At 51.0% G+C, this 22,098-nt stretch overlaps 1 protein-coding gene across 1 annotated transcript in view; it reads right to left on the bottom strand.

Moving 5' to 3' along the window:
* Positions 1-1,068: 1,068 nt before the first annotated feature.
* The window catches only part of LOC148443018 (cystathionine beta-synthase-like), a 129,326-nt gene continuing 108,296 nt past the window's right edge, over positions 1,069-22,098 (bottom strand). The window contains exons 11-12 of the mRNA XM_088463375.1: positions 9,003-9,087; positions 1,069-1,376 (exon numbers count right to left, since the gene is read on the bottom strand). Coding sequence (XP_088319501.1) covers positions 1,219-1,376; positions 9,003-9,087 — 243 coding nt within the window. The 3' untranslated portion in view covers positions 1,069-1,218. The remainder of the gene's footprint in view (positions 1,377-9,002; positions 9,088-22,098) is intronic.

The raw sequence follows: 22,098 nt of genomic DNA, 5'->3' as shown, positions 1-22,098 counted from the left end.
ACATAACTGGGCCTAAGGGTGACCCCCACATAACTGAGCCTAATGGGGGACCCCCACATAACTGGGCCTAAGGGTGACCCCCACATTACTGAGCCTAATGGGGGAGCCCCACATAACTGGGCCTAAGGGTGACCCCCACATAACTGAGCCTAAGGGCGACCCCCCACATAACTGCGCCTAAGGGTGACCCCCCACATAACTGCGCCTAAGGGTGACTCCCACATAACTGCGCCTAAGGGTGACCCCCCACATAACTGCGCCTAAGGGTGACCCCCCACATAACTGCGCCTAAGGGTGACCCCCCACATAACTGCGCCTAAGGGTGACCCCCCACATAACTGCGCCTAAGGGGGACCCCCCACATAACTGGGCCTAAAGGCGACCACCACATAACAGCCTAATGGGGGACCCCCACATAACTGCGCCTAAGGGTGACCCCCCACATAACTGAGCATAATGGGGGACCCCCCACATAACTGTGCCTAAGGGTGACCCCCACATAACTGAGTCTAATGGGGGACCCCCACATAACTGGGCCTATGGGGGCCCCCACATAACTGGGCCTATGGGGGCCCCCACATAACTGAGCCTAATGGGGGACCCCCACACAACTGGGCCTAAGGGTGACCCCCCACATAACTGTGCCTAAGGGTGACCCCCCACATAACTGGGCCTAAGGGTGACATATAAGCACAATTTATTTCATTTTAATTTATCTGAATTTCTCAATAAACTTTTGGCCCAGGGGCGCCGAGGAACTTAAGCCAATACTCTGGGGCGCCATGAAAGTTTGGAAAACACTGGACTAATGTAATGAGAATTTATTTCTCTACTCTGCTTGATTAATGACTATCACTACAGTATGAGACTTATTACCAGGCAATTGGTGAGATTGTGATGATGATGCGAGAGCTGGACTGCTGTGGGTTGGGTTACCGCTGACCTGTACATAAAGGGACCCCAAGCACATTGCCACCGTGTAATACATAGCTTGTTCTTGTTAGAAAAATGTATTAAATCACTGCTGCTGGGATATCTGCTATTCCCTACAATAAAGAGACGTGGGGGAACATTATATACACCTTGATATTTTATTAAATATTCGCTTGTGCTACAAATTTAGAAGCAATAATTATGTAACTCTCCCCTCCCCCAACCCATGATGATGTGCAGACACAGAAGAGACGACAGAAGATGCGAGAAGGCACCGGCTCCTCTTCACGAAGCGCTGAAATGTCTCGCTCTCTCGCTAGGGTCCCGCTCGCTGGACTCACTCACACGGCGCTCACGCTCTCTGGTCACATAATTCAGGAGATCGATGGCTGTGACAACACCGAAAACCATCTGCTTCTTACTGGAGGAGCCGTCATTGTGATCTGCTAAGAGAGAGACCAGAGCTTAGAGACAGGCAGATAGCTCTGTAACACCGGACTCCACGGCGGTAAAGGCCAGGCCATGGGCCGACTGTGAACTTTACTACTCTTTAAATTCGCTGATGTTGGGGGTGACATGGTCAGAAAGAGGTGCTAGGACTTCAGGGCTTCAGTAATTGTAGCATGAGACGCAAGTCAGTTACGTGGGGGTCTGAGAAGAGGATTTGTGTGCGTACTTTAAATCCCTTTCTTTGAAGGAGTGCTCCTGGCCTGCAGGGAACTCTTCTCCTCAGTCACATCCGGAGCACTTCAGCCATGCCGCTTAGGCGGAGATGAAAAGGAATGTCCTCCTCACACAACAAGAGGTGTCCTAGTGTCCCTGAATGGACTCAAAGGAAAGGATTTAATAGAAGAACTAAAATCCTCTTTTCTTAGTCTTTCTCCTGGGGGACACTAGGACACAATTAGGGTACATCACAAAGTTGCCTCTAAGGGGTGGCAACGCTCAGTGGATGCAGTGCTTACAATACTGGCATCCCTGGTTGCAAACACATGAAACCTGTAGAATCTGGTGGCAGTATGGGCAGACGACCAGGTGGCAGTCCTGCACAACTGCTAGGCCAAGGCTACATGCCACGTTGGCCAGCAGATCTAAACGATCTGGTACATTTGGATTTTTAGGAACAGAGTCCACTGTAGGCCTGACAAATGGTGGAAGTAATCCCCTAGCAATGGACTGATTAATGACTGACCAAACAAACCCTTTTCTGAGAATCATGGAGGACGAAGAGATTCTCAGATGGTAGACGCCACTCTGAACATAAATCCTCAAAGCCCTGATCACATCTAATAAATGTAGGAGCACCCTCTTCATTTGCTGCAGATTTTATCCTGGCCTAACGCCACAAATTGAGGCCACGGCTCTGGCCTGATTACCTGACTCCTTCACCCTTGTGGCGCCACCTCATCTACATCCCATTTGTGATCTGATGCTTCCCATAGCACCGCCTGTGATGGTCCAGACCAAAGGCAACGCTGTACTCTGCTCCCGATGTCACTGGGCCGCCATCTGTACTCAGGACCGTGGCTTCTGCCGAGTCTTCCTGCTACTGCTTCTTCCACTTAGTATCTGTATCCAGTCAGCTGCACCACCAACATACATCTGCTCGAGAAAGAAGGTCTCGTTCTCATCATCATCAACCCTAACCTTGGTGCAGGAGATCCTACTGAAAGCGGTTGGATCTCTGCATATGCTTACCTGGAAATAGCCTGCAGATCTACCAACATGCCCATTCATCTAAAGTATGAACGCCGATCGCCAGTAATGCCGCCTCGGACACATGTGCAGTCTGCGTGCAACGAAGAACCAGGAAGTGGGCGTCCTTATGTCAGGCTGCGATCGCAATGCGAATGCAAACGTTTCCATATCACCGCTGATATTAGCAACTGCGTTGTGTGCGTATAAGCAGAATAGTGATCCTTGCTGAATCAGGCCCAATGTCACATCACATTCTTTGGCAGTAAGTTAAATCTCAAACTCCTTTTAACTTGTTTTTTCCTTGCCAGGATTTCTTTCCTCCTACTCCCCACAGTACAGAGAGTAGAAGAGCTCATCACAAATCCACAGATCAAAAAGGAGAGCTATGGTAAAACTTTCCCTTGTTAACGCTCTTTCTTCAAAGTCCATAGAGTCCACAGCGAGACCTTGTGGTGTAGGTGGGACCTGGAGGACCGGACACCAACAGCAAAGCTTTGTAAACTCAGGATGCTCTGGTTCCTCCCCTTATACCCTGCCCACAGCCTGAGGGCAACTCAGTTTTGTTAACAAGCCCAAGGCAGGAGCAGGATAGGAGAGAAGGAAGACTGGTACACTGAGGAATTACACTCTCACAGAGAAGGAAACCGGTGACCAAGAGAAGAAACCCATAGAAGCCAGGTGCGTCAGGACGGGTGCCCTGTGGACCCTATGGACTTCGAAGAAAGAGTTAAAACTTACAATCTTTACCATCACTCTCCTTTTCTTCTTCAGGGTCCATAGGGCTCCACAGGGCAGACAATGGGGATGTCCCAAAGCAGTTGTTAAAGGTGCAGGAATGCTCCTGCACTGATAGGAGAACCCTACGCCCGAAGGAAGCATCCTGAGAGGCAAAATGTATCAAAGGCATAAACCTAAGAAAGGTGTGGACAGAAGACCAGGTGGCCTCCTTGCATAGCTGTTCAGCAGAAGCGCCACGCCGAGCTACCCACGAGGGACCCACAGAGCGAGTAAATTGAGCAGATACTGTACTCGGCACAGGAAGGCCAGTCTGCGTTTAAGCCTGTGAGATAGTCATGCGAATCCATCTGGCCAAAGTCTTTGTCCTATATGGATTCCACAAGAAAGGATGGCCAGCTAACAAAGAGTTTCCTGATGGAAGTAGTACGGTCCACGTAGATCTTTAGAGCATGGACCACATCCAAAGAGGCTTCACTTGCAGAGAGGTCTGGTGAATTAAAGGCCGGAACCACAATTTCCTTATTCAGGTGGAAGCGAGAAACCACCTTGGGAAGGAAGCCTAGGTGTGTTCTAAGGACAGCCCTGTCCTGATGAAATATCAAAAAGGGGGAGCAACAAGAAAGCACCCCTAAATCCAATACCCTATGGGCAGACGCAATAGCCAGAAGAAAGTCTTCACAGAGAGCCATTTCACATCCACCAATTCCAGGGGTTCGAATGGAGGTTTCTGTAGTGCTTTGAGCACCACTGACAAATCCCATGGAGCCACAGGAGGGACAAAGGGAGGTTGTATCCGTAGAACACCTTGCATGAAGGTGTGAACATAAAGGTATAGGAGCAATTCTGCACTGAAACCAGATAGACAAAGCAGAAACCTGCACTTTGGGAGATGCTAGGCGGATGCCTAGATCCAGTCCTGCCAGAAGAAAGGCAAGAATTCAAGAAACTTTAAAGACTTGAGGGTCATAATTTCGAGGAGCACACCATTGGAAATATGTATGCCATATTCTGTGGTAAATCCTGGCTGAGGCCGGTGTACATGCTTTAAGCGTGGTCTGGACCACAGAGCCGGAGAAGCCCTTAGCCGTTAGGATGGATGTCTCAAGAGCAAAGCTGTTAATGACAGTCCGGATGTAGACATGGACCCTGAGGCAACAGGTCTACTCGTAGAGGAAGTAGAAGAGGATCGTCTATTGAGAGCCTTAGGGGATCCAAGTACCAATGACGCCTGGGCCAAGCCAGAGCTATCAACAGGACTGTGCACCCCTCCTGTCTGAATTTCTGAAGCACTTGAGGTAGCAGGGATATTGGAGGGAAGAGATATGCCAAATGGAAGTTCCATTTCACCGACAAGGCATCTATGAAGGCCACGTCGGGGTCCTTTATTCTGGCTCCATAAATTGGATGTTTGTTGTTGTGTCTTGAGGCCACAATATTCCCTTCTGGAAGACCCCATTTGTCTACCAGAAGCTGAAAGACTTCTGGATGTAGAGACCATTCTCCTTCATGCACGTCGTGACGGCAGAGGAAATCCGTTTCCCAATTGGGAATCCGCGAGATGAACACTGCGGAGATGGCTGGGAGATTGCAGTCGGCCCATGAGAGAATACGGTACACTTCTGTCATTGCTGACTGACTTCTAGTGCCTCCTTGGTGATTGAGGTAAGCCACAGCCGTGGCGTTGTCGGACTGTACTTGTACTGGCCTGTTTTTCAGAATATTCTGAGCCAGAGTGAGAACTCTGTACATGGCTCGAAGTTCCAGGATGTTGATTGGCAACACTGCCTCGACTTGGGACCATCGGCCCTGGAAGGAGAACTGGCTGGTTACTGCGCCCCACCCTTGTAGGCTTGCGTCCGTGGTGAGGACAGCCCAGTCCGGGATCCAAAAAGGACAACCCTGGTTAAAATGGGAAGTCTGTAGCCACCAGGCTAGGGACAGGCAAACCTCTGGGGGGGGGGGGGGAGGCTCATCATCTGGGATTTGGGCAGATGGAGAGGATCAGGTGTTGTAGGGGCCTGGAGTGAAACTTGGCGTACGCCACCATATCGAAGGTGGACACCATTGATCCCAATGCCTGCATTTCAGAGTGAATCAACACTCTGCGATTGTGAAGCAGTCTGCGTAGTCTGTGCTGTAGTGCTGAAATCTTGTCCGCCGTTAGGAAGATTCTCTGAACTCGAGAGTCCAGGAGGGCTCCCAAATGTACCATCCTTTGAGAGGGTGTCGGGGAAGACTTTTTCCAGTTGATCAGCCAACCGTGCATTTGTAGAAAGGCAATGGTACCTGCAGAAGAGTGTCTGGGGAGTTGGCCAACAGCAAGAGATCGTCCAAGTATGGGAGCAGTCTGATCCCTTGAGGCCATCATAATTGCCATGATCATGATCTTGAGAGGCCAAACGGCAGAGCCTGAAATTGGTAATGTCTAGGGATACCATAAAATTTCCAGGCTCCAGAGCTAGAATAATAGAAGGGTTTCCATATAAAACCTGAGCACCCTGATAAACTTTTTCAGAGATTTGAGGTTGAGGATAGGCCGATGAGACCCATTGGGCTTCTGAACTAAGAAAAGGGTAGAATAATAGCCCTTGCCCCGTTGTGAGGAGGGGACCCAAATTATTACTCCTGAATTAAGTAAGGACTAAATCGCTTTTTGAAGCAGGAGGGCCTTGGTTGAGTCCGATGGAGGTCCTGTGCAAAAGAACTGTTGGGGGGTCGTCTCAGGAAGGAGAGGGCGTATCGGTGGGTGACCACTTCTCTTACCCAGACAGAGGCCCGCCCCGTCAGGCTGCAGGCCTGTCCTCAGACTTGGCAGGTGGACGTCTAGCAGTCCAGGCTTGTTTGGCCCTAGGCTTGGAGGCCTTGGCTGATGTTTGCTGCCGTGGAAAGGACTGACCCTTGGCTTTGCCTCGAGGGTGAAAGCACCGAAAGGATGACGTCCTAGGCTTTGTATTATATGCAGAGGGCAGGAACACCATCTTGGAAGCTGCCAAAGTAGTCACAATTTTATTTATTTCTGGACCAAATAGGATGCCTCCTGCATAAGGCAGAGACTCTAGAGCCCGTTTTGATTCTGCATCTGCTTTCCAGGAACGTAGCCAAAGCATACGGTGGGCCACTACCGAAGTGGCAGATATCCTGGAGGCCAGGAGAGCCGTATCCATAGCTGCTTCACCTAAGTAGGAGGCTGCATCCCTAATGGGAGATACGTAGGATAGTTCTTCCCTTGAAGCATCAGGGTGAAATGTTTCTTCTAGGGCCTCTGCCCAACTCTCAATGGCTTTCGCCACTCAGGCCATAGCCCTAGGAGGGTGAGTAATAGCTGTAAGAGAGTAAATGGACTTATGACCAGCTTCTATACGTCTATCTGTAGTCTCCTTCAAGGAGGTTGCAGTATGAATGGGTAAGGTGGCATTTTTAACCAGACGTGTTACATGAGAATCCAATGTTGGGGGAACTTCCCATTTAGTACAATCAGCAGCTGGAAGCGGTTAAAAAGAACTGAACCGTTTTGGAATTTGAAACCTTTTACCGAGCATATTCCAAGCTTCACTCATGTGATCAGATAGCTGGTCAGATTGAGGGAATTCTGGAGGACAACAGCAGAGTAGAATCAGAAGAATAAAAGTCACCCTGTAAGACATGAAACCCCCCCCCACCCCCCTCAAACCCAGTACATCACAGCAGAAACTGTACAGAAATGCAAAGATGGAGTTCCTAAAATGGCTGCTGCATAGAGTGCGAGACGGCCTTGTATGAGGTGCATGAGGAAGGGGAAAATAATTCCCTCCACCTCCGAGCCAGTCTTCAGAGGGTGAGCTTCCCAAAGCATGGCCCGTCTGCCAGCTTAGTCGCTTGTGGGGTCTTACTGTTATCAGTAAAATACCCCGAAGTCTGCACCCTTAAGAAAAAAAGTCCCCCTCTCAAAATGTGAGAGGTTTAACATCCACTCCTGCGCGCAGTATTGCAATTTCTGCCAGAGGCTCCTGTGTGGAGTCGGGTTCTTCAGCACCTTTATACGGCCCGCACTCCTCCAGCGACCACACGTGTTCCTTGGGTTTACAAATTGAAGGACTAAGGTTGCTATGTACTAAGCCTTAGAGAGAAATTAAGTACCAAACAATCAGCTCCTGTCATTTTTCAAACACAGCCTTTAAAGTGACAGTTAGGAGCTGATTGGTTGGTACTTTACCTCCATCCACTTTATCACTCCCAAAGGCTTAGGGATACTAAGGAAGAATCAGTAAAAACGGTATACTAATAGCTTTTAAATAGTAAGAGTGCAAGAAACTCAAACGTAATATAAGTATATAAGGTATGATTAAATTTGATGAGCTGATGTTGAAGAGGACAGAGCAGATACAGAAGAAGAGGAGATGACGGGAGAGGACAGAGCAGATACAGAGGAAGAGGAGATGGAGGGAGATGACAGAGCAGATACTGAGGAAGAAGAGATGGAGGGAGAGGACAGGGCAGATACAGAAGAAGAGGAGATGAAGGGAGAGGACAGAGCAGATACAGAGGAAGAGGAGATGGAGGATGAGGACAGAGCAGATACAGAGGAAGAGGAGATGGAGGGAGAGGACAGAGCAGATATTGAGGAAGAAGAGATGGAGGGAGAAGACAGAGCAGATACAGAAGAGGAGGAGATGAAGAGAGAGGACAGCAGATACAGAGGAAGAGGAGATGGAGGGAGAGGACAGAGCAGATATTGAGGAAGAAGAGATGGAGGGAGAGGACAGAGCAGATACAGAAGAAGAGGAGATGAAGGGAGAGGACAGAGCAGACGGAGGGAGAGGAGATGAAGGGAGAGGACAGGGCAGATACAGAGGAAGAGGTGATGGAGGATGAGGACAGAGCAGATACAGAGGGAGAGGACAGAACAGATACAGAGGAAAATTAGATAAGGGAGAGGACAGGGCAGATACAGAGGAAGAGGTGATGGAGGATGAGGACACAGCAGATACAGAGGAAAAGGAGATGAAGGGAGAAAACAGGGCAGATACAGAGGAAGAGGAGATGGAGGGAGAGGACAGAGCAGATATAGAGGAAAAGGAGATGAAGGGAGAGGACAGAGCAGATACAGAAGAAGAGGAGATGGAGGGAGAGGACACAGCAGATACAGAGCAAAAGGAGATGAAGGGAGAGTACAGGGCAGATACAGAGGACAGAGCAGATACAGAGGAAAAGGAGATGGAGGGAGAGGACAGGGCAGATACAGAGGAAGAAGAGATGAAGGGAGAGGGTAGAGCAGATACAGAGGAAGAGGAGATGGAGGGAGAGGGCAGGGCAGATACAGAGGAAGAGGAGATGGAGGGAGAGGACAGGGCAGATACAGAGGAAGAGGAGATGGAGGGAGAGGACAGGGCAGATACAGAGGAAAAGGAGATGAAGGGAGAGGACAGGGCAGATAAAGAGGAAGAAGAGATGAAGGGAGAGGGCAGAGCAGATACAGAGGAGATGGAGGGAGAGGACAGAGCAGATACAGAGGAAAAGGAGATGGAGGGAGAAGACAGGGCAGATACAGAGGAAAAGGGAGATGGAGGATGAGGACAGGGCAGATACAGAGGAAAAGGTGATGGAGGGAGATGGATTGATATACCTGGAGAATGGAAATAACCAGAGCTACTTACATTGAATTTGCTCATGTACCACAAGAGCAAAGTGATCAGTCTCCAGGATGCGAGAGAGTTTTCCCAGATTATCCATGAGATGCACCTAATAATGAGAGATATGTTATGAATTTACCTTTGTTATCTCTCTTTCTTCGATTTCCATAGGGTCCACAGGGAGACCTTGAGGTTAGGTAATGGCATGGACATCCGGGCACCACGCAGTTAATTTTTTCTCTCCCAGGATGCAGCGGGCCTCTCGATATATACCCCGCCCCCGGGCAAGAGGCACCTCAATTCGTAACAAGACAAAGGCCAGAGGAGGGTAAAAGAGAGAAGAAAGTCTGGAACACTCAAGAATCACATTCTCACATAGGAAACGGAAAACCGGTGACCAGAGCAAAGACCATCTGAAGCCAGGTGCGTCAGGGTGGGTGCCCTGTGGACCCTATGGACTTCGAAGAAAGAGATAACAAAGGTTAAGTTCTTACCATTGCTCTCATTTTCTTCTTCAGGGTCCATAGGCTCCACAGGGAGACCTTGGGGATGTCCCAAAGCAGTTCTTTTAAGTGTGGGGATGCTCCTGTGCTGAGAGGAGAATCCGCTGCCCAAAGGAAGCATCCTGAGAGGCAAAGGTATCAAATGCATAGAACCTCAAAAAGGTCTGGACAGAATACCACATGGCCGCCTTACAAAACTGACCAGCCGAGGCACCAAAGCGAGCTGCCCACGAGGGACCCACAGACCGAGTAGAATGAGTAGTAACCGAGGGTGGAACATTAAGGCCCTCCTGAGTGTAAGCCCCAGAGATTGTCATACACAGCCATCTAGCCAAAGTCTGCTTATTGGCTGGCCATCCCTACTTGTGACAATCATAAAGGACAAACAAGGAGTCTGACTTACGAAGGGAATTGGTACGGTGCACCTAAAGTTTGAGGGCCCGCACCACATCCAAGGAGGCCTCACACGCTGAGAGGTACGTAGACTGAAATGCTGGCACAACAATTTCCTCATTGATGTGGAAATTGGAAACCACCTTAGAAAGGAACCCAGGGGGAGTCCGAAGCACCGCCCTGTCCTGGTGAAATATCAGAAATAGGGAGCAACAGGAGAGTGCCCCCAAGTCTGACACTCTTCTGGCAGAAGCTATGGCCAGAACAAAAACAGTCTTAGCCGTAAGCCATTTGAGATCCACTGAAGCCAGGGGTTCAAATGGAGGGCCCTGGAGGGCCCTAAGTACCAAAGCCAAATCCCAAGGAACCACGGGAGGGACAAAGGGAGGCTGAATCTGGAGGATACCTTGGCGTAAGGTCCGGATATCAGTTAGAGGAGCAATTTTCCTCTGAAACCAAAAGGACAGAGCCGAAGCATGCACCTTCAGCGAGGCTTGACGGAGACCAAGATCCAAGCCCACATGAAAGAAGGGCAACACTCTGGAAATCCGAAAGGTCCTGTGATCATAACCTCTGGGACGACACCATTGGAAGTAGGTATGCCACACCCTGTGGTAAACCCTGGCAGAGGCTGGTTTCCGTGCTCTGATCATAGTATCTACCTGAGAGCTAGAAACACCCTTAGACCTTAGGAGGGATGTCTCAAGCGCCACGCCGTCAAAGACAGACGACCCAGGTCCGGGTAAAGGCAAGGACCCTGAGACAACAGGTCTGGATGTTGAGGCAACAGCAACGGAGTGTCGATGGAGAGACTCCGAAGATCTGAGTACCAGTGCCGTCTGGGCCACGCTGGAGCCACCAGCAGGATTGTGCCTCCTTCTTGTTTTAACTTTCGAATTACTTGAGGAAGCAGGGAGAATGGAGGGAACAGGTACGCAAACTGGAAGATCCACTGTACTGACAGAGCGTCAACCAGGATTGCCTCGGCATCTCTTGTTCTGGACCGTACGCTGGCAGTTTGTGATTGTGTCGGGAGGCTATGAGGTCCACGTCTGGAAGGCCCCACTTGTCCACTAGGAGTTGAAACACCTCTTGGTGAAGAGACCATTCCCCTGGATGTACGTCGTGCCGGCTGAGGAAGTTCGCTTCCCAATTGAGAACTCCTGGAATGAACACTGCCGATATGGCTGGGAGATGACCTTCCGCCCATGTCAGAATACGTGACACTTCTGTCATTGCCGTCTGACTTCGAGTTCCTCCTTGATGACTGAGGTAAGCCACAGTCGTGGCATTGTCTGACTGAACTTGCACGGGCTTTCCATAAAGTATGAGTCTGGCTTGCTGTAGGGCCCTGAAGACCGCCCGAAGCTCCAATATGTTGATTGGTAGAGCAGACTCTTCTGCTGTCCACCTTCCCTGAAATGAGTGTGGACCTGTCACTAAGCCCCAACCCAGGAGACTGGCGTCCATCATCAGGACGACCCATTCTGGAATCCAAAAGGGGCGCCCCTTGGTGAGGTGACACGTCTGCAGCCACCAGGCAAGAGACAGACGCACTCCCGGAGAGAGCACCATTGTTTGTTCTTTTATATGATGGGGTAATCCGTTCCACCTGGAGCGGATTAAGTTCTGCAGAGGCCTGGAATGAAACTGGGCATATTCCACCATGTTGAACATCGACATCATGGACCCCAGTACTTGCATTGCTGAGTGGATTGACACTCGGCGACTGTGGAGGCATCTGCGTACTCGCGTCTCCAAGGTGGAGATCTTTTCTGCAGTTACAAAGATTCTCTGCTGTTGGGAATCCAACAGAGCACCCAGATGTAGCACCCTCTGGGATGGAGTAAAGGAGGACTTTGTCCAATTGATCAACCACCCGTGAAGCTGAAGTACAGAAATTGTCAGCTGCTGATGGTAGTGAAGTACCTCTGGAGACCCTGCCAACAAGAAGCCGTCGTCCAGGTAAGGCAACAGGCGAACTCCCTGATGCTGTAGATGGGCTGCCATGACAGTCATAGCTTTAGTAAACACCCGAGGAGCTGTGGAAAGACCAAACGGCAGAGCCCGAAACTGGAAATGTTTTTGCTGTATAGCAAAACGGAGGAAATGCTGGTGGGATGAAGCAATTGGAATATGCAGGTATGCATCCTGAATATCCAGCAATACCATGAAATCCCCCAGTTCCATAGCCAGTATAATTGAGCGTAGTGTTTCCATCCTCAACCAAGGTACCCTGAGGAATCTGTTCAGGGACTTGAGATTGAGGATAGGCCAATAGGATCCATTCGGTTTCTAAACCAGAAAGAGATTGGAGTAATAACCCGTTCCTCTCTGAGGAAACGGGACCGGGAGGACAACTCCTGCTTGAAGCAAGCATTGTATGGCTTTCTGGATTCGTAATGCCTTGTCTTTGTCTGACAGAGGGCTTGTGCAGAAGAATTGCTGGGGAGGCCTTCTGCGGAAGGCAAGGGCGTACCCCTGAGAGACCCAAGTGTCTGTGGTGGTCTGACACCAGCACTGGGCGAACTGAAGAAGTCGGCCTCCCACCTTGGGAGGCCCGTCCCGTCATCGGCTTTGGTCGACGGACGTCTGGTACTCCAGGCCTGTTTCTTGAGCTTGGTAGTTTTTTTGAGGGCTGACTGTCTAGCAAAGGGCTGGCCCTTAGGCTTACCTTGGGGCCGAAATAACCAAAAAGGACGAGGTTCGGGATCCTGAAGAAGTAGATGCTAAAGGAAGACACGCAGACTTAGCTGATGCCAACGTATCCACAATTTTGTCCAGGTCAGGACCAAACAGGATGTTACCATTGTAGGGTAGACACTCTAATCCTTTCTTAGAGTCTGCGTCCGCTCTCCAAGAGCGCAGCCATAAGGAACGGCAAGCTGACACTGCAGCAGCCAAGAGGGTGACATCCAAAGCAGCTTCGCGGAGGTAACCTACCAGAGCCACTTGATCTGTGGTAGCATCGGACGCAAAACTCCTCTAGAGATTCTGCCCAGAACTCTATAGCCCCTGAAAGAGAATACATTAACTTTAAAACACACCTCTACCTTCCTTTCCCTGGTATCTTTTAAGGATGAAATGCACGGCTTAGGCAGAGTAGCACTTTTGATTAAGCGCTTTACATGAGAGTCCACCTCAGGGGATGATTCCCATTTAGTGCAATGTTCCTCAGGAAAGGGATAGGTACAAGCCAGGCGTCTCTGAGGCTGAAATCGCTTCCCGGGTGCTCCACTAGCTGATTAGATAAAGGAAATACAGCAGAAGTAGTTCTTATTTCCTTGAACAGAGCATGTTTGGACCGGGGAACTGGTGGTTCGTCCTCTTCTATAACTAGGGCCGAACGGACAGTACATATCAGAGCTGGAATATTGATTATTGACCTAGACTCCTCCTCACACTGAGAGGGCTCAGAGTCATCCTCCTCTACCATCTCCTCGGTATCACTGTCATCGTCATCATATTGCGTAGATAGGGATGACGGCATAGGCTTTTTGGCCAGTCTAAAGGTGGCCATAGACGACACGATATAGGTACTATATTGTGCCGTGTATGGGTACGATATCGTACCCGACATCATGCTGCACGCTCCCGCGGGGTCGTACGTCGCATCCCTGGGTCTTCCTGCAAAACCATCTGACCTGGGATGCGATGTACGATCCCATTCAGATGAAGCAGGGGGAAGCCGGCATATCGTGCGGTCTTCGGGGACCGCACGATTGCCGGTGGTGATAGCACGATCCGTCTACCGACGGATCAGCTGTCTCCCTACACGCTGCATCGCACCATGTTTGGCCACCATAGTGGGTTTATTCCCCTGCAGCATAGCCTGGAGGGTAACAGAGGTATCTGCCAGGGTCTGCACCGTAGTAGACAGCGTATCTACACATGGAGGAGGCACAGACTGAACCTGCATGGGTGACATCTGTAACGGCAGGCCCTGTGAGGGCATAATCGCCTGCTGTGTGATCCCATCTGGGGAAACACAGGGGGTGCAGCCCACCGCCCCGCCATGGTTGTCAATGCCTGAGCAAAGCCCGCCCATGGAGGCTCCTGCGAAGTGACAGGGACAACAGAGGGGCCTGGAGGATTATAACACCTCACACATAATCCCTCTGAGACCCCCCCCTGTCCCCCGCACATGATGTACAGGACAGCAGGACTGGAGCGGGATCGTGCACATCATCCCTACTGTCAGGCACAGCACTGAGGGAAGGGTACACCGTTAGTGACAAACCACACAATAAATGTGTGTATATATATATATTATATATATATATATGGTATAATAGACACCCTGACAACATTGTATGTAGGGGCTCAGAAAAAGAAAAGGTATAGTGATATTGTCTGACAGAATGGGTAATATACCCAGACAGACAGCGCTACATACAGTCACATACAATGCAGACATTACACCTACACAATGGCGCTACACATCAACTACCCAGACTAAGTGTCGGATAGGATATATAGCGCTACATACACTGACCAGGAGGAGAGGTATGTAGGGGGACCCAGACTCCTCAGGGAGAAAATGGCTGCCATAGACCTCAGAGGGGGCGTTCCTGTGGGAGGAGAGCTGCTGCAGCTCAGCCAGACCGCAGTGGAAAGGTGCGCTGTGCAGAGGGGAGGAGCCGGCTGTAAACAGGGAAGGCTGCCTCCCCTGGCCGGCATTTAACCCCCGGATCGCTGGAAGCGCAATTTGTTTGTAGATTGCGCTCCAGAGTTTGTCCTCCAGCAGATCTAAGGCTGGGTACACACCTAAAGATTATCTGTCCAACCAACCAACTAGCTGATTGTTTGTTAAATGTTTGATCTAAACCAGAGGTTCTCAAACTCGGTCCTCAGGACCCTCACAGGTCATGTTTTCCAGGTCTCACAGCAGGTGCACAGGTGTACTCATTACTCACTGACACATTTCCCAGGTCACCCAGCAGAAGCACAGGTGTACTCATTACTTACTGACACATTTCCCAGGTCACCCAGCAGGTGCACAGGTGTATTCATTACTCACTGACACATTTCCCAAGTCACCCAGCAGGTGCACAGGTGTAATCATTACTCTCTGACACATTTCCCAGGTCACACAGCAGGTGCACAGGTGTAATCATTACTCTCTGACACATTTCCCAGGTCACACAGCAGGTGCACAGGTGTAGTCATTACTCACTGACACATTTCCCAGGTCACCCAGCAGGTGCACAGGTGTATTCATTACTCACTGACACATTTCCCAGGTCACCCAGAAGGTGCACAGGTGTAATCATTACTCCCTGACACATTTCCCAGGTCACCCAGCAGGTGCACAGGTGTATTCATTACTCTCTGACACATTTCCCAGGTCACCCAGCAGGTGCACAGGTGTATTCATTACTCACTGACACATTTCCCAGGTCACCCAGAAGGTGCACAGGTGTAATCATTACTCCCTGACACATTTCCCAGGTCACCCAGCAGGTGCACAGGTGTAATCATTACTCCCTGACACATTTCCCAGGTCACCCAGCAGGTGCACAGGTGTAGTCATTACTCACTGACACATTTCCCAGGTCACACAGCAGGTGCACAGGTGTAATCATTACTCACTGACACATTTCCCAGGTCACCCAGCAGGTGCACAGGTGTAATCATTACTCACTGACACATTTCCCAGGTCACCCAGCAGGTGCACAGGTGTACTCATTACTCACTGACACATTTCCCAGGTCACCCAGCAGGAGCACAGGTGTAGTCATTACTCACTGACACATTTCCCAGGTCAACCAGCAGGAGCACAGGTGTAATCATTACTCACTGACACATTTCCCAGGTCACCCAGCAGGAGCACAGGTGTAGTCATTACTCACTGACACATTTCCCAGGTCACCCAGCAGGAGCACAGGTGTAGTCATTACTCACTGACATATTTTAAAAGATCTACAGGTGGAGATAATTATATCACTTGTGATTCTGTGAGGACATGCACTGTTTGGGGTCCTGAGGACCGAGTTTGAGAACCTGTGATCTAAACAATTTGTTCAAACAACAGTTTTGACCATTTTCCGGCGTTTGGGAGCAAATTGCTGATTGTCAGTTACTCCCATACGTTACCAGATTTTCATTCCAACCAATCACCTAGTTGGCTGGTTGGACAGATAATCTTTACGTGTGTACCCAGCCATAGTGGCAGCGCAGGTTTCCAGGCCTAGCTCCACCGCTATCATCCCCCGGTCCGTCCCCAGAGATCCGGGCGGAATGGACTGCAACAAGTGGCGACTTACCTTTCCTCCCTGTAAATCCGGCTGCAGTCCTGGGAGTCCCACGGGGTCTGGCTAGCACAGACCCCGGGCTCCAGCCGCGATCCCCGGATCAGTACCGGCGTCTCGGCGCCGGCGGGGTCTTTAAGCGGCAGTGAGGACGTCATACTGGACTATCTGCTATTAGAAGAAACTCTAGAAATCTTCAGGGGCTGTGACCACTACGCTATAGTGACCCGACTCCGGCCGGGCACCAAACAAATCCTCTAGCCCGGGGGCGGGGTACAGGGAGAGGCCCGGTGCATCCTGGGAGAGAAAAAATTAACTGTGTGGTGCCCGGATGTCCTTGCCATCACCTAACCCCAAGGTCTCCCTGTGGACCCTGACGAAGAAAAAATAATTTCTGTTTTATTTAGATCCAGGAGACACAAAGTGATGATAATATAGAAATATACTGCAGTGATTAATTGTGTATTATGTAGATTTACTGACCGGCTTATGCTGGGTTAATAAGTATAGTAATGGCTCAGTGAGTAAATGCACGGGCAGTAACTTCTATTTACTACTGGTGTTCCAGGTGCCACAGTCACGAATACCCCCTTATATACAGTATAATGCTCTGTACCTGGCAGGCGGTGTATGTATATGGTATAATTAGGTATCACTCCCCTCCCCCCTATTATTATGTTATTACTATGGTCTGTACCTGGCAGGCGGTGTGTGTATATGGTATAATTAGGTATCACTCCCCTCCCCCTATTATTATGTTATTACTATGGTCCGTACCTGGCAGGCGGTGTATGTATATGGTATAATTAGGTATCACTCCCCTCCCCCTATTATTATGTTATTACTATGGTCTGTACCTGGCAGGCGGTGTATGTATATGGTATAATTAGGTATCACTCCCCTCCCCCCTATTATTATGTTATTACTATAGTCTGTACCTGGCAGGCGGTGTATGTATATGGTATAATTAGGTATCACTCCCCTCCCCCTATTATTATGTTATTACTATGGTCTGTACCTGGCACGCGGTGTATGTATATGGTATAATTAGGTATCACTCCCCTCCCCCCTATTATTATGTTATTACTATGGTCTGTACCTGGCAGGCGGTGTATGTATATGGTATAACAAGAGATATGGTAAGAACTTACCTTTGTTATCTCTGTTTCTACGAAGTCCATAGGGTCCACAGGGTTGACCTTGGGGTTATAGCTGGAACAGGATCCATGGGCACCACACAGTTAAGCTTTTAGCTCCCAGGATGCACTTGGGTCCTCCTCTATACCCCGCCCCCGAGCCACAGGCACCTCAGTTGGTAAGCAGCCTAGGCCGGAGGAGAATATGGAACAGAGAGAAGGAAGACTGGAACACACAAGAAACCATACTCACAGCAATAGGAGACGGAAAACCGGTGACCAGCCACACAGCCCATTTGAAGCCAGGTGCGTCAGGGCGGGCGCCCTGTGGACCCTATGGACTTCGTAGAAACAGAGATAACAAAGGTAAGTTCTTACCATATCTCTTGTTTTCTACTTCAGGGTCCATAGGGTTGACCTTGGGGATGTCCCAAAGCAGTACAACTAAGGGCGGGGACGCTCCTGTGCTGAAAGGAGTACCCGGCGCCCAAAGGATGCATCCTGAGAGGCAAAGGTGTCAAACGCATAGAACCTCAAAAACGTTTGAATTGAAGACCAAGTGGCCGCCTTACACAGCTGAACAGCAGAAGCGCCACGTCTAGCAGCCCAAGAGGGACCCACAGAACGAGTGGAATGAGCCTTAACAGAGGCTGGCACAGGTAAGCCCTCCTGTGCATAAGCCTCACAAATAACGGAACGAAGCCAACGGGCTAACGTTTGTTTGTTGGCAGGCCAACCCCTCTTGTGAAAACCAAAGAGGATAAACAAGGAATCAGACTTCCTAACCGAAGCCGTCCGGTCTACATAAATTCTAAGCGCCCGGACCACATCTAAGGAAGTCTCACCAGCTGAAAGATCAGGGGACTGAAAAGCTGGCACAACAAGTTCCTGATTAATATGGAACTTCGAGACCACTTTGGGCAAAAACTCAGGACGAGTGCGGAGCACCGCTCTGTCCTGGTGAAAAATCAGGAAAGGAGGGCGACAGGAAAGCGCCCCCAATTCAGACACCCTCCTGGCCGAAGCAATTGCCAGGAGAAAAACCGTCTTAAATGTCAGCCACTTGAGCTCCACCGCCTCAAGAGGCTCAAACGGAGGACCCTGCAGGACCCGTAGCACCACCGCCAAGTCCCAAGGAGCCACAGGAGGCACAAAGGGAGGCTGGATCCTGAGAACACCTTGGAAAAAGGTGTGAACGTCTGGTAGTATTGCAATCCGCCGTTGAAACCACACGGACAAGGCGGACACATGAACCTTCAGAGATGCAAGGCGTAAGCCGAGATCCAATCCTGACTGAAGAAATTCCAAGATCCTAGAAACTCGGAACACCTGAGGATCATAAAGTCTGGACTCACACCACTGAAAGTAAGTGTGCCACACTCTGTGATAAATCCGTGCTGAAGCAGGCTTGCGTGCCCTGAGCATCGTACCAATAACCGAACTGGAGAAGCCCCGAGACCTCAAGACGGCTGTCTCAAGAGCCACGCCGTCAAAGACAGCCGACCCAGATCCGGGTAAAGGCAGGGCCCCTGAGACAACAGGTCCCGACGTTGAGGAAGAAGGTACGGAGCGTCGATGGAGAGGCTCCTCAGATCGGAGTACCAAGGACGTCTGGGCCACGCCGGAGCTACCAGCACGAGCATGCCGCCGTCCTGCTTGAATTTCCGCAGAACCCGAGGAAGCAGGGATATCGGAGGAAACAGATACGCCAGGTGAAACGTCCATGTCACCGACAGCGCGTCCACCAGACTTGCACCTGCGTCTCTTGTCCTTGACCCGTAAACGGGCAACTTGTGATTGTGACGGGAGGCCATCAAGTCCAGCTCCGGCAGTCCCCACCTGTCCACGAGTAGCTGAAACACCTCTGGGTGAAGCGACCATTCCCCGGGATGCACGTCGTGACGGCTGAGGAAGTCCGCCTCCCAATTGAGGACTCCGGGGATGAAGACCGCCGAGATCGCTGGAATGTGACCCTCCGCCCAAGACAGGATACGAGACACCTCCGACATCGCTGCCTGACTGCGAGTTCCGCCTTGGTGATTGATATACGCCACCGTGGTGGCGTTGTCGGACTGCACCTGTACCGCCCTTCCGTGAAGAGCGGGGCCGGACGACTGCAGGGCCTTGCATACTGCCCGCAGTTCCAGGATGTTGATGGGGAGAAGTGCTTCTTCCGTTGACCAACGACCCTGAAGCGACAAAGAGCCGGTCACTGCCCCCCAACCCCGGAGACTGGCATCCGTCGTGAGCAGGACCCAGTCCGGGATCCAAAATGGGCGCCCCTCGACCAGATGAGCTGTCTGAAGCCACCAAGCCAAAGATAGCCGAACGTCCGGAGACAACACCAGCACCTGAGAGCGGATCCGGTGAGGTAACCCGTTCCATTCTGATAGAATCAGCCCCTGCAGGGGCCGGGAATGGAACTGGGCAAATTCCACCATGTCGAATGTCGACACCATGGACCCCAGAACTCTCATAGCCGAATGGACCGACAGGCGGCAACGGCTCAGGCAACTGCGTATCCGCAGCTGTAGTGAGGCGACCTTCTCCGGAGTCAGGAAGATCCTTTGCTGACGCGAATCCAGCAGGGCTCCCAAATGAACCATCCGCTGTGATGGAATCAGAGAGGACTTTTTTCCAATTTATCAACCACCCGTGCGCTTGCAGGCAAGCGATCGTCAGGTGGAGATGTTGAAGCAGTACCTCCGGGGAGCTCGCCAGCAACAGGAGGTCGTCCAGGTACGGCAGCAGCCGTACATTCTGGTTCCGAAGATGTGCGGCCATGACCGCCATAATCTTCGTGAACACCCTCGGTGCCGTGGAGAGACCAAAGGGTAGCGCCTGGAACTGATAGTGGTGTTGAAGGATAGCGAACCTCAGATACCGCTGGTGTGAAGATGCTATCGGAACATGGAGGTAGGCGTCCTGGATGTCCAGGGACACCATGTAATCCCCCGGTTCCATCGCCAGAATGATGGAACGTAACGTTTCCATCCTGAACTTGGGAACTCTGAGGAATTTGTTCAGAGACTTCAAGTTGAGGATAGGGCGATGAGAACCATTGGGTTTCTGCACCAGAAACAGAGACGAATAATACCCCGTCCCTCGTTGTGATAGAGGAACGGGAACAATGACCCCTGCTTTCAGCAAGGACTCTATAGCCTCCTGAACCTGTAACGCCTTGGTCTTGTTCTGAGAAGGACTTGTGCAGAAAAACTGGTGGGGTGGTCTGTGCCGAAAAGACAGGGCGTACCCCTGGGAGACCACTTCTCGAACCCAGGCATCCATGGTGGTATTGTGCCAGCACTGGGCAAATAGAAGAAGTCGGCCTCCCACTCTGAGGTCCCCCAGAGGGAGGCCCGTCCCATCAGGCCGCAGGTTTATCTTCCTGCTTGGAAGAAGGGCGCCGAGCACTCCAGGCTTGCTTCTTGGGTTTAGAGGCCGTCTTACTCGCAGACTGTCTCGGGAAGGACTGACCTTTCGCCTTACCCTGAACCCGAAAGGAACGAAAAGCCGAACTCCGAACCTTAGCAGGCAGTGCCGCCGAAGGGAGGAAGGCCGACTTGGATTTAGCCAGGGTGTCCACTATTTTGTCCAAGTCCGGACCAAATAGTAATTCCCCATTGAAAGGTAAGGCCTCCAGACCTTTCTTTGAATCAGAGTCCGCTCTCCAGGACCGCAACCATAAGGATCGGCGGGCAGACACCGCTGCAGCCGATACCCGCGAGGTCAGCAGACTAGCATCTAAAGAAGCTTCTCCAATGTAAGAAGCGGCGTCCCTCATTTGTCCCAACAACGCCCGCTGGACATCCGGAGCGTCGTCCGGGAAGGTATCTTCCAATGCATTGGCCCACCCCTCAATGGCCTTGGCCACCCAGGAAATGGCCATGGACGGTCGGGCCACCGCCCCGGAGAGGGAGTAAATAGACTTTAAGCAAGTCTCAACTTTCCTGTCCGTGGGATCCTTCAGCGAGGATATCGACGGTAATGGTAAGGTGGCGCCCCGAGTTAAACGGGTGACATGGGAATCCACCGCCGGTGGAGTTTCCCATTTTTTACAATGTGCCTCAGGGAAGGGGTAATTAGAAGCCAACCGCTTCTGAGGAAGGAATCTCTTACTGGGCGCCTGCCAAGCTACCGCCATATGATCCGTCAACTGATCCGACAGGGGAAACACCGCAGAAGCCACCTTAGTTTTTTTGAAACTAGGAAACTTCGACCTAGGAACCGGTGCCTCATCCTCTATAAGAAGAATAGCTCGCACCGCCCTAACTAGCGCTCGCACATTAATGGACGACTTGGTATCCATTTCCTGGACCGAGGCGTCCGAGTCAGTGTCATCAGGGACCTCCCCATCATCTGAGGAACCCTCTGAGTCCGATACCTGAGCAGCCCGTGTCATGAGTGGGCGTTTAGAAATCCTAGAAGGCATGTCAGTCTGCAACATTGACTGAAAAGCCGAGGAAGCGGCCGCCAAATTTTGCACGGAGTTGGAGAGCACATCCACCCATGGTGGAGGCGTCGCCATAGGGGCCTGAAAAGGTACCACAGGCTGCTGCGGCACAGGGGAAGCCTGTATATACATAGGCAACCCCGCATAGGGACCAACTGATTGAGACCCAGGAGGACTCCGCAATAACTGCGGGACACCCGGGGAATGGGGGATGGTCGGCTGGGGCACCGCCCTAGTAGGGAGAGCAGTCGGGACCGACAGACGGTCCGCAATAGACACCAGCACTTGAGAAAACATCGCCCACGGTGGTTCCTGCGCCAGAGAAGGTCTGGATGGGCCAGGAGCCACCTGGCATCGACTACACAGGCCATCCTGTGACAAATC

This window comes from Taudactylus pleione, unplaced genomic scaffold (assembly GCF_031769625.1).
Source record: "Taudactylus pleione unplaced genomic scaffold, aTauple2 ptg001351l, whole genome shotgun sequence".
Taxonomy (NCBI): Eukaryota; Metazoa; Chordata; class Amphibia; order Anura; family Myobatrachidae; genus Taudactylus; species Taudactylus pleione.
Note: the sequence above shows the minus strand (reverse complement) of the source record. Positions and strands in the feature narration are given on the sequence as shown.